The sequence below is a fragment of the Brachionichthys hirsutus genome, chromosome 4 (assembly GCF_040956055.1).
Source record: "Brachionichthys hirsutus isolate HB-005 chromosome 4, CSIRO-AGI_Bhir_v1, whole genome shotgun sequence".
Taxonomy (NCBI): Eukaryota; Metazoa; Chordata; class Actinopteri; order Lophiiformes; family Brachionichthyidae; genus Brachionichthys; species Brachionichthys hirsutus.
Window position 1 is genome coordinate 13,481,835 of NC_090900.1, and position 12,664 is coordinate 13,494,498.

The 12,664-nt window shown below is 43.0% G+C and overlaps 1 protein-coding gene across 1 annotated transcript; it reads left to right on the forward strand.

The window, feature by feature from the left end:
• Nucleotides 1-160: 160 nt before the first annotated feature.
• Nucleotides 161-12,503, forward strand: arrdc1a (arrestin domain containing 1a). The gene is made up of 8 exons (XM_068760687.1): nt 161-288; nt 2,844-2,954; nt 4,826-4,876; nt 7,171-7,325; nt 8,586-8,768; nt 9,291-9,467; nt 10,020-10,539; nt 11,485-12,503. Exons 1-8 carry the CDS (start codon nt 171-173, stop codon nt 11,520-11,522), a joined length of 1,353 nt encoding a protein of 450 aa, XP_068616788.1. The 5' UTR covers nt 161-170; the 3' UTR covers nt 11,523-12,503.
• Nucleotides 12,504-12,664: the final 161 nt, after the last annotated feature.

Genomic DNA, 12,664 nt, shown 5'->3' on the forward strand with positions numbered 1-12,664 from the left:
AAAATAAGCTATGAGTATAAAAAAAGAAAAAAGTTTGGTTACTTGGCTTATCAGTGACGTTGTCTTGGAGTGACGTCACATCGAGGGGCGGGGTCAGGAGTCGTAAATGTCTGTTTGCGTCATTGCGCACAGGTGATCTGCAGCCAGTGTCGCTGAGACTCCGCGGAGTCATGGGGAAGATTCAGGAGTTCGAGATCAAGTTCGACAAAAACAAAGTGGTGTACAGCCCGGGGGACTCCATGTGTGGAAGCGTGAAAGTGAAACTGGATCAGCCCCTGCAGTGTAAAGGTAAGATCCACCGAGAGGCCCGCTGCGTCCATTCCAGTCACACCTGGGGAGAAAACGTCGCCTTCTCCAAACAAGGAAGTAGGACGCGCAGTAGATCACAGACGTGGTTGCTTCACTTTGTTAAGAGTCAGTGTGCGAATATTACAGGAGATCAGGTTGTCTGTGTTTGCGTGAATATCACTGAGATTTGTCTCTGGGATTGTGAAGATCCAGACAGTTCCTTTTGTCATCTTCGCATTTAAACAGGGCTGAAACCTGCTTCCAAATCCCCTGTGATTTATTTTATTATGTTAATGGTCTAAAATCATTTAAATGTCTATACATTAAATCTAACAAATACTGGAATGATGTCTCGTTTCATTAATCCATGTAAAACGACTGTTATCTGGAACAACAACTAGTGACTAATTTACCTGTCGATAGGAAGTCACGCCTTGTGCAAAGGTAACTCTAGTTATCTTTATCACTGCCAAATGTGCTCAACCGAAAATGCTCACCTATGTTGTCCTCAGCGGTAAAATGTTACACTGAAATTTCGTAAATGTGTATATATATATATTATTTTTTTTAGAAAAGTGTTTTTAAAGTTGTACACCTGGCATAAGAAAGAACAAAAGCTAATTGATACTCGATTTTCATCTTGGATTTTTTTTCTTCTGGAGACGATCTTCCCTGAAAGCTTACTGTACAATATGGAATTTCAAAAATGGTTTTACATTTAAACTTCATAAATTCATACAGTTAGATTACTGGAATTTTAGAATTGTCAAGTAGAAACAGGTCAGACTCTTAAGACCACATTTAAGGGTTTCTAACTCTCCAAATAAAATGGCAGTTTTATTATTTACCTGTCGTGGGTTGTTTGCCATCCTTCTGATTACGCTTGAATTGAATTGAATCAATTGGGAATTATCCCACAGACAAAACTCACCTCCTGCATGGAGCTCGGACTGCTGTTAGCTTTACTGTGGCTAGTGCTACCATGTGGAGATACATGTGATGAAGAGGAGGCTCAGATTTTCTCACATTAAGTGAACTGAAGGCCACAATTCAGTCCTCGTTTGTTGTTCAAAGCCTCCACGCAGTGATGCACATTCACGGAGCCGGTCCAGCGCCAAGGACCTCGTCAAAGTGTTTCTTGTGGTTGGTCCATATTTTACACGCAACAGTATCTTGATAAATGTTGTCTTGTACTTTTTTTTTTAAGGAATAAGGATGTTTTTATTTGTTGTGCTGTATTTTTAATGCTAACTTCGGTAACAAAAATGTAATTTAATGTAAATTAAATGTTCATTCATTTAGGGTGCCTGTTAGGACGAAGTAACCTTTTCTAATTCTTGTTGGTTTTGCTTACTAAAGCAGGTCAAACCAGAAAAACGAGGTTGGAATGTTATATGTCCTGACTGAAATGTGAGCTCTTAAAGGCTTCGGTATGACAATGTGCTGACGGATGGTGAACGCTGCTGGTGTCTTTGGAAGCTCCAGGCTGTTGACATTCCACTTCAGGTAGAGCTGGTCAGTCGGGAAACAGAGTCTTTTGCCATGCGCGAGTGACTGACTGGGTTATAAAGAGGAGCTGGCTTTCAGATGAGTGACGTATTAATGGGCAAATATTGACATTGTGTGGAAAAAGCACAGTGTTCCAGTCTCTGTGGTTTGGTGTGATGTGGCGTCAGTGTAGGACTGTAGGAAGGAATGAGGGTGTACCATTTCATATCGATCAAGGTCGTGCTGGGATTATTTTTAAAAGCAAATTTTGTGATAATGGTAGAATTCTGGTGTTGGGGTGATTACATCATAAACCAAGCGACGTCAAATATGGCTGACAGTAACTTTTATTCTACGATGAAGAATTTACTCATCTTCTTTCCCGTGCACAACCCACTTGCCTACAAACACTGATATCTGATAGATGTCAGTCTTCAGATAGGGCGGGCTCTGTCATAGATGATTGTCCTGAGTAATAGCTGATGGGAAAGCTGTGGGGGAAATGATAAGGAACGTAGGAAATTACAATAAATGTGCGTCACTTGTGTGTAAAAAGCAGATTGCTGGTGAACATTGAACCTCTGGGTCCGTCTTAAACCAGGAGAACACTTACTTTAGATCAGGTTGATCTTGGTCAGGTGTGCAGCAGTTTCCGCTGCCTCAGGAAAACAAGATGCCAACAATGACCCGACTGGGAGTCCGGTTCCAACATCTGCTGAGAGCTACAAAGGCTGGTGGAGCAGGATTCAGCTTATTCTTTTAGTAACTGTTTTAAACATTGGCTGTTTGTGGACTAAATGTCTTTAACCTATGTTTATTAAACATATTTTTTTAATCTTAGACAAATCTTTGTTGTTATTGGGCGCATGCAAGTCTTTTCCACTGAGCTCGCGCGCTAATGTTTAAAACAGCCAAATTTTGAAAACGGTTACTAAAAGAATAAGCTGAATCCTGCTTCATAAGGCCAAAATAAGGCAGTTTTACATTGATATCTTATCGGTCGATAATCTGTTTATCTAAAACCTCCACTTGTGTTTCTCTGTCTGTCTTTACATTCTCATCTGCAGCTCTTAAAGTCAGCTGCAATGGTTTCTGTGGCGTCACCAATAAAGCCAACGACACCACATGGATTGTGGAGGAACAGTACTTCAACAGCACTCTCTCTGTTGCAGACAAAGGTACGATACAACCGAGCTGCTAACGGCTAAGACTAATAAAAATAATTTGTCCTGTCCACAGCAAAAACTACTACTATACTTGTCCCGTGAGGGGTCGCAACAGCAAATCAACGTTTTCCACTTAACCCTGTCCTCTGCATCGTCCTCCCCAACACCAGCCACTCTCATGTCCTCCCTCACTACCTCCATGTATCTTCTCCTGGGTCGACCTCTAGCCCTGTTCCCTGGCAGGTCCATCCTCAGCATCCTTCTACCGATATAGTCCCTGTCTCTCCTCTGGACATGTCCAAACCATCAAAGTCTGGTCTCTCTGACCTTGTCTCCAAAACGTCTAACCTTCACTGTCCCTCTTATTGTCTCATTTTTAATCATGTCCAACCTGGTCACTCCCAAGGAGAACCTCAGCATCTTCATCTCTGCCACTTCTAGCTCCGCCTCCTGTCTTTGCTCCAATTTTTCATGAGTTGAAATCAAAGATTTAAGACTTTTCTCATGTACACAAAAGGCCTATTTCGCTCAATGTTTTCACAAACTTGTTTAACTCTTTGTCAGTGAGTACTTCTCCTATGCCGAGATAATTTGAGAGAAATAGGCCTATTGTGTACAAAAAGTATTGGTCTATGATTTCAACTCATGAATAATTGGAACAAAAATAAAAGTGCTACATTTATATTTTTGTTTCATGTAGGGTACTATCCTGAATGCCAAACTTGTCCATCACTTCTTCATCTCCTCTATTTCCTTTGCCAACATGCCCATTGAGGTCTGCTCCAATCACGACTCTCTCACTGCTGGGGATGCTCTGAACCACTTCATCCAAGTCACTCCAGAACTTCTCCTTCTCCTCTAACTCACCTCCTACCTGTGGAGTGTAAGAACTTCTGCTTCTCCTCTAACTCACCTCCTACCTGTGGAGCGTAAGAACTTCTGCTTCTCCTCTAACTCACCTCCTACCTGTGGAGCGTAAGAACTTCTGCTTCTCCTCTAACTCGCCTCCTACCTGTGGAGCGTAAGAACTTCTGCTTCTCATCTAACTCACCTCCTACCTGTGGAGCGTAAGAACTTCTCCTTCTCCTCTAACTCACCTCCTACCTGTGGAGCGTAAGAACTTCTCCTTCTCCTCTAACTCACCTCCTACCTGTGGAGTGTAAGAACTTCTGCTTCTCCTCTAACTCACCTCCTACCTGTGGAGCGTAAGAACTTCTCCTTCTCCTCTAACTCACCTCCTACCTGTGGAGCGTAAGAACTTCTGCTTCTCTAACTCACCTCCTACCTGTGGAGCGTAAGAACTTCTGCTTCTCCTCTAACTCGCCTCCTACCTGTGGAGCGTAAGAACTTCTGCTTCTCCTCTAACTCGCCTCCTACCTGTGGAGCGTAAGAACTTCTCCTTCTCCTCTAACTCACCTCCTACCTGTGGAGCGTAAGAACTTCTGCTTCTCCTCTAACTCGCCTCCTACCTCTGGAGCGTAAGAACTTCTGCTTCTCCTCTAACTCGCCTCCTACCTGTGGAGCGTACCCACTAACAATATTAAAGATGACACCCTCAATCTCCAGCTTCAAACTCATCAGTCTATCTGACACTCTATTCTCCTCCAGAACACTCTGCACAAACTACAAACTCATTCTTCAGGATAACCCCTCCTCCATTACTCTTTCAATATCATCTGATAAAACGACCTGAATCCTAAGCTTCTTCTGTTCCACAGCAAAAACAACTGAATAAATGCCCTGAATACACAAGATGGGAACATTGTTAACAGCTTGAATGGTGCTTGTATCAAGAAACGCATTTATGATCATCTCAGCTGTGTGCAGTTTGGAAACCTTGTACTTCCTGTGATGAATTGTATTTGTGGCTCTGTCCTCTGCAGGAACCCTCAAACAGGGAGAACACACGTTTCCCTTCAAGTTCCTCATTCCAGGTAGGAGGAGTGACGAGTCGGGTTGGGTCTGACACTCGTCACTGTGCATTCTTTCCTTTGTCCCTCCTCCACCCCCCCCCATTAACAGAGGCTTGCCTTCACATTTCACATCCTGACAAACATGTCTCGGCATGCTGTTTCCTTTACTTCTCTTGTGTAAAAAATAAATAAATGGTGGAAACTAGAAAAGCACTCGGAGAGCGCAAACCTCCACCATGCAGCTCATTCCACTCAAAATTTGAGTTACACCAAAATTGGATATTCTTATTTATTTATATTTTATTCCTGAATCCAAATCGTGACCCGGATCATCATCAATACTTTATATATTGATCTTGGTGTGTTTATGCACCAACCATGAAAAGTAAAAGTGAATTGGCATTGATGTGTGTTTTTATTAACTGATTTTTGAACCCGTAAATGGGGTTTTCAGAAGTAAGTATTTGTGAGCAGCAGCATGGCTTTATGCTGAGGAAGAGTACCACAGACACAACGTTTGCGTTGAAGATAGCAATGGAGAAATACAGGGAAGGCCAGAATTAGCTGCATTGTGTCTTTGTAGATCTAGAGAAAAGCCTGACAGGGTGCCCAGAGAGGAACTGTGGTACTGCATGAGGAAGGCGTGGCAGAGAAGTATGTCAGTCGTTCAGGACATGCATGGCAGTTGTACGACAGCAGTGACGTGTGCAGTAGGAGGAACGAGGGCTTAGAGACAGTGTCTCTGAAGAAAGGACAGGAGGCGGAGCTAGAGGTGGCGGAGGTGAAGATGCTGAGGTTCTCCTTGGGCGTGACCAGGTTGGATAGGATTAGAAATGAGACAATAAGAGGGACAGTGAAGGTTAGACATTTTGGAGAGACCAGACTTTGATGGTTTGGACATGTCCAGAGGAGAGACAGGGACTATATCGGTAGAAGGATGCTGAGGATGGAACTGTCAGGGAACAGGGCTATAGGTCGACCCAGGAGAAGAGACATGGACGTAGTGAGGGAGGACATGAGAGTGGCTGGTGGTGGGGAGGACGATGCAAAGGACAGGGTGAAGTGGAGAAAGTTGATTTGCTGTGGCGACCCCTCACGGGACAAGCCAAAAGCACAGTAGTCGTAGTAAATGGGGTTTTCAATGCTAAAATATAATATTTTTTCCTGACCTCATTCTGGGTCAGATCACATATTTTGTGTGATGGTGCATATCAGACTCTTTTATGACTGTAATCCTGCTAACAAAGAAACTGAACTTGTTAGAAGGATGAAGCATGGGCCAGAAAAGAACTGTTAAATAATCTGAGCGCAGATTCAGAGGAAACAGTTTGGATTATTTTCTATGCTCGAAGTGTGCCCGCTGCTGAGAGCTATTCTACGTTACACAGTAGTAGGGCTAGTTGACATGACTTCTCATAGCATTCAATCTTATTTCGACCTGGCGACCTTCACCCTATTCCCGCACGCTAGGGCCCCTGCATGTGTGTGTTTCAAGGGGCCCGTTGTACTCTAATTGTGTGCCTGCAGTGTAACAATGACAGTACGAAAGCTTTCTTTCTTATATAGTGCTTTTCCACCTTTGCGGTACTCAAAGCCTCACATTCACACACACATTCACACTCCAGTGGGTGACTGCTGGCTGCCATGCAGGGTGCTGCCAGACCCACTGGGGGCAATTTGGGGTTCAGTGTCTTGCGCAAGGACACTTCGACATGCGGACCGTCAGATCTGGGATTCGAACCACTGATTTCCTGATCCCTGGATGACTGACTCTACGAACTTAGCCACAGCTGCCCCTAAGTTTGAACTTTGAACACTTCAACATGAAACGCAAAGCGATGAAAACCAAATGTACGAATATGGAACTAATCAGACTTCCTGTCTACACAAAGTTACCACAGTTGTTGATGCTGGTCTCTTATACATGAAGAAACTTGCGTGCGTTTAATCTTTGTTAGATTTCGCCACTCGCAACAACGAACGTGACAGAAACTCAAAAGCAGACCAACCGGTCTTTGTTTGCTGGCGTGACTCAAGCTTTTCATTTGAACCATGTTTATGCTACCAGCACCAGCGTGTCTAGAGATCGAGCAAAACATGCTGAACACTCATGGGAGGAAATGGTCATTTATTAAAATTAATAGGAAGAAAAATCTATTTGTCCAGTGTATTTCCTTGGCGTAATTACCAATTTAAGATTTAATCCATCCATTAAATTACCAATATTTAAATGGAAGATAGAAATGATGCAAGAACCCTTTTACAACAACCCGCTTGTCTGAGTCGTGCAGTAAAACTTGTCTTTTTCCCCACAGCCACGGCTCCAACATCTTTTGAAGGTAACTACGGAAGGATCATTTACAGAGTGAGAGCTTTTATTGACACGCCGCGATTTTCCAAGGACTACAACATCGAGAAAGCATTCTACCTTTTAAGCCCCCTCAACCTGAACGAGCTGCCAGAGATATGGGTGAGATATGATCAGATGACACAGTGCGTCCGGGTCGACCCATACACAAGGCCTAACATTGTCTCTTGTTCATCCCTATATAAACAGAAATGGGATAATTTGTGGTGGTGGGGGTAATTGTATGTCCACCACTCTATAGTGTGCATTGTTGTGCTGATTGTGGATAGAGTAGAGCTCAAATTCTACCAAAGCAAATGGGTATATCACAAAGTAAGTCTAATAGTGTCAGGTTTTCTTTACAGGAGCTGAGTCAACAAAACCTAAAACCCTAGTGGGAGCTGTTGACGGTCCTCATCCATCAGGGAGGCTGTTAACTTTCTCTGTTGGCCAAGGCTTTGAAATGCCAAATGTAGAGTTCTAACCTGACACACTTGAATTTATAAGGGCTTCTTACTCTCCGTCCCGGAGGCCACGATTAGAGTAATTGCACCTGGGCCACAGAGGTGTATGCAGCGACCTCTCAGTGCCCACACGGGACCGTTTAGACCGAGTAAGCAGCGCTGCTGTCCTCTTTGTGCAGCAGCTCTTGTCTGATTGGTTTAAAGGGCATTTATTGTCACACAGCAGTGGTGCTCCTGCTTTGTCGACTTGTAACCCTGAAAGACTTTCGACACCCTGTCCCAATGACATCTCACTGTAATGCAAGATGATTTGTGGTTGTAAATAAAAAGTAAACGCATACATATAGTCCATATCGTAAAGATCATGCTTTTTCTTTGAATTTTATACTTTTTCTGTCTATTACTTCACCCATTATTTACACAAATGTCCATCATGTTATAACATTGTTAGAAAAGGTGTTTGCTGGTCAAATTAAATTTGAACACTAAACCTTCCCACTGATTGAGAGGGATCCTTTTCTACCCGTTGCAAAGTCTCAAGCCTATTTCATTTTGTCAAACGGAGTCTAAAATGGTCTGATTCATGACTGACATCCTGAAACCATACACATTCACAGATCCTGCTTATGCTTTACCAAGAAAGCATCTCTTCATAATCCCTCCTGAAACCACAACTCATTTTATCTGCATTTATGTGCACTGATGAAGCAAATGCAACTGTTCCCCTGCTTCCAGCACTTATGCTAATATATGCAAAATTACTCTAGCTCCTATGTTACCTAGGGATCATGAGGCGGTCATCATGGTCTCATGTAATATTACTAAGACAAGTGTATTAGAATGCTGACGTTTTCCTTTAACATACATGTACGTTTTTCAGTAAATCCATCATGTTGTAACATTGTTCTAATCGTCACAGGGAACCTGTTCATCTGTAGTGACTCAGCAGTTCAACTACATGCTGGTGAAAACTGGCACAATGGTCCTGAAGGCCCAGATTGACATGAAAGGTTACACACCAGGCCAGATCATCCAGCTGGTGGCCAACATCCACAACCAGTCTGGGAAATCCACCGGAAACGTGGCCGCCAGCCTGATGCAGGTAAACATCCGTCACAGCTCCAGGACATACTGCTGATGCCTCTCTGTTTAGTTCACTGTGAGGTGTGTTTAAAGCCTATACCACCGATGCAACAGTGAATATCTTAGTTAACGGTACGGTGGCAAGGGACAGACCTCTGAATGAATCGTGAATAGCAAAAAAGAAGAATCAACTGGATTGAATTGAAGACCTTTAAGCTCTCATCCAAGAGGCTTCTTCAGTTCTGAGCGACTGGTAGAGAATCTAAGCCTCTTGGATGAGAGGTGAAATTTCTTCAATCAAACTTGAACAAGTCCAGTTTATTCTTCTATTCATGATCTACTGAGAACCGAGACAGAAATCTCAGAATGAATGCCACTAGCTATCTGTTTGCTAATCCGATGGCCTGACGAAGTGCTGATGTGGTGCAGGTGTTTCATTTTAGAGATCCGCAGTAAACTAACTGTCTTTTTGGAGAGTATTGTGAAATTCTTGTGTCCAGTGACTCCAGTCCTGATGATCCGTGTCTGTGTGTGTTTCTAGAGGGTGATCTATGAGACAAAGAAGCCTACCCGCGATGTCAGGGCAATTGCGGAGGTGGAGGGTGGTGTGGTGAAGGCCGGAAAGGAGGTGGAGTGGAAGGAGCAGATCATTGTTCCTCCTCTTCCTCAGTCCTCCCTCACTGGCTGTGAACTTATAAGAATTGAATATTACGTCAAAGTAAGATATGCTTGCCCTCTGTCACAATCATGTTATCTTTTTAGGTGGTCTTTGTAGTCATCGCATAAAATTTTACCTGCTGCGATCACAGATCAAGGAAGCCACTAACGGCACAGACCTGAAAAGGACTTAAAAGATTGAAAGATATCTTATCCCGCCTGCAGGCATGGTAATTCATGTCACTCTACTACAGGTGTGGTAAACAAGATGTGTGTAGTTGATTCCAGCGATGATGGCAGCACAAAATTAGAAGGTTTTACAACAAATGATTTGGCGATATCTCAGGCAAAGTTGGATTGATTGTTGGAGACATGCGGGCAGGTCTCCAGCCTCACAGACAACATTTTGCCCACCGCCGAGTGCGAGACCATCCCACGGGCTGCTGCCCGCAATGCTCCGCTGACTAACGGAGGGTGAGACACGCCCCCTCAGACTCGCCCTCCACCACCCCTCCTTAATTCCCCTCTCTACTAACGGAGAACCGGAACTGGACGACAACTTGAAAAACATTATTTAGTTGAAATCATATGTTGTGTTTTCCTTTTGAATCAGGTCAGTCTGAGGTCTCCTGATGTCCAGCTGATGTTACCCTTTCACCTCGGGAATGTCTCGCTAGACAAAAAACTCCAACCATCCAAAAAGGCTACTCCTCCTTTGTCTGCCACAGCTGAAGATATGCCAGCCTCTACCTCGACCTCTGCCCCTGACACCTCCACCCCTGTTGCCACACCCAAACTGTCGCCTGGACAATCAGCTCCCCATCCTGTACCTCGCTCCAGGATGTCCTCGCATAATATCCCCAGTGCTCCTCCAGCTGAGTACCAACAAGGAGCAGAAGGAGGGGCTCCAGTTAACGACGGCTTCCCCAACAAGCGCCAGTCTCAGCTGGTGTCACCCAATGCTTTCAGTTATGCCCCGGGCCTCTTTTTTGCCCAGACACAGCAGCACGATGGGTCCAACGCTGCACCCAGTGACCAAGGAGCCACGGCACCTTTCCCCCCTGAAGGTGCTGGCTCAGTATCAGCACCAATCTCCCAGCCTCCCCAGTATGACTCCTCCACATATCCACAAGGTCAGTTGACACACTCTCACCTCACCCTAATAGTTTGGTAAATGTCATTAAATCACGTGCACTCCTCCATTGGCCAATTAAATTAAGAAAAGAGGAATGTAAATATAACCACTGAACCTTATATTATGCACGTGGAACAACTATCCATCCACCCATTTTCACAGCAGTTGCTTGAGTCCATCCCGGCTTGTTATGGGCGAAAGGCAGGGTACACACAGACGGACAACCACAGAGATATGGGGAGAACATTTAAACTCCATACAGATAGACACAGATTCCAACCCTCCTTGCTGTGAGGCTTCATCAGGGTGTAGGTTAGAAGTAATCTGTAAAACCATCTTCCTTCACTCAGAAATAAGACATTTTCCTAACCAGTGTTTCATATTAGTGCCTTTTTATTTCTTATTTATTTATTGTTTACATTTTTAGGGGCATTTGAACTTGTGGTTGTTTCGTGTTATTTTACTCGCATCCTGTGATGGTAGTTATGGTCTGTCCCCATCAGTACACATGGAGTTTCAGCATTACCAGGGGCATCTGTGTCCTTGGAAGCACATTTTCTAGTGTTTATAAGCTGCTTGGTCCTGTGGAATTTGTAGACTAGAAAATTGTGTATTTGATCCTAAATTCACAGTAAACGAAAAAATATTTAGTGTCTGTCTTAGTTTGACTGACCTAGATGGGCATCTAATAGAACGTTTATGGCACATTTGTACGATGCTTCTTCCATGTGGAGCAGCAGCCGGTTGAGCAGCGGTCACTGGGAGGGTTTTATAACTCACTTTCACAGTGTATTAATTTGAACTGCATCTTAGCTTTTTAATGCTATCGTTATTATAGAATGCACAATAACAAATTGAAACAAAATTCATAATGTGATGTATTGGAAAATCACAAAAAATGTATGTGTGTATTAATCAGTGGATCTGATGGTGTCTGTTACAGAGGCTCCTCCTTCTTACGACGACAGCTGCAACACATGAGGTGGATAACCCAGCGGCGGCCTCCAACGGGTGTGACATCACTTCGATCTGATGTCAAACGAATTTCTGGAACAACTGCATTTCATGCAGCATTCCATTTCTAAAGGTCCAAACACAATGGGACCAGATAATTGGAAGACGTGCAAAAAATTAACGTGACCTGGTATGGAAATATTTGGGCCTCATCCCAAAGTTTAAAGCGAATCCTGCTGTGAAAGAAACAATTTTAAATGAAAGTGAATTATAGTCCAATGGGGGTTATTTTATTTGTTTGAGCCACAACAATTCAACATCTTCCTGGAATGAAGTTGTGTTAGTGTACTTTTAGCACTTTGAACCTTTGAAGGTAAGAAAGAGGTGGTATGTAAATGTTTTTTAATTTGCCGTTCTTTGTACAGTAGCTGCAGTTTTTGGATGTGGGTTAATTAGATGGCGTCTGTGATGTCACGTATGCAAGTATGATGTATGAAAATCGAGATAAACCCTCCGTCGGTCTATCTTTTATTTCGTTATTAAGCAAATTAAAAGTAAATCTGTGGATTTATTTTATTGAAAATTGGAAATTTTATCCTGACATATTTCTAATTTGAGTTATTTTTCAAAAGTTTAAAATTTGTTTTCTTAATTGGCTTTTGATCATTAATTTTGTGAACAATCCATATTATTGCTGTTGCAGGTTGTTGAGCTATAGCGTTATAAGGATGTAATATGTTGGCTGTGTTAGTTCTATGACTGAAACCTGTGTTGTAATTACTGCGGACTTCTGCTGAACGTGTTTTGGTTTTCTACACGCCAGATATACCTTTATTGTCTACATTCTTTCACTCAAAGTACAATAATGTCATGTTTGGTCTTCTTTGGCACCTTCTTGATGTAGTCCACATCATTTTTATTCATTACAATTCATAAAAAGGTTCCACCAAACAGAGAAACAACATTCTATTTGTTGTTGTGTGGATTATAATAAATCTTTTGAAAACATGTGTCAGTTTCATACTTCTATGTGCTAGGGGGGTTTTGTTTGCAATTTTTAATAACCAAATCCTGCTTTCTGCTGCTGCTAAAATACTCATTTATTATTACCGGTACTAATTACCGTCACCGAGGCGGATGTTATGTAATCGCCGGCTTTTGTCTGTCCA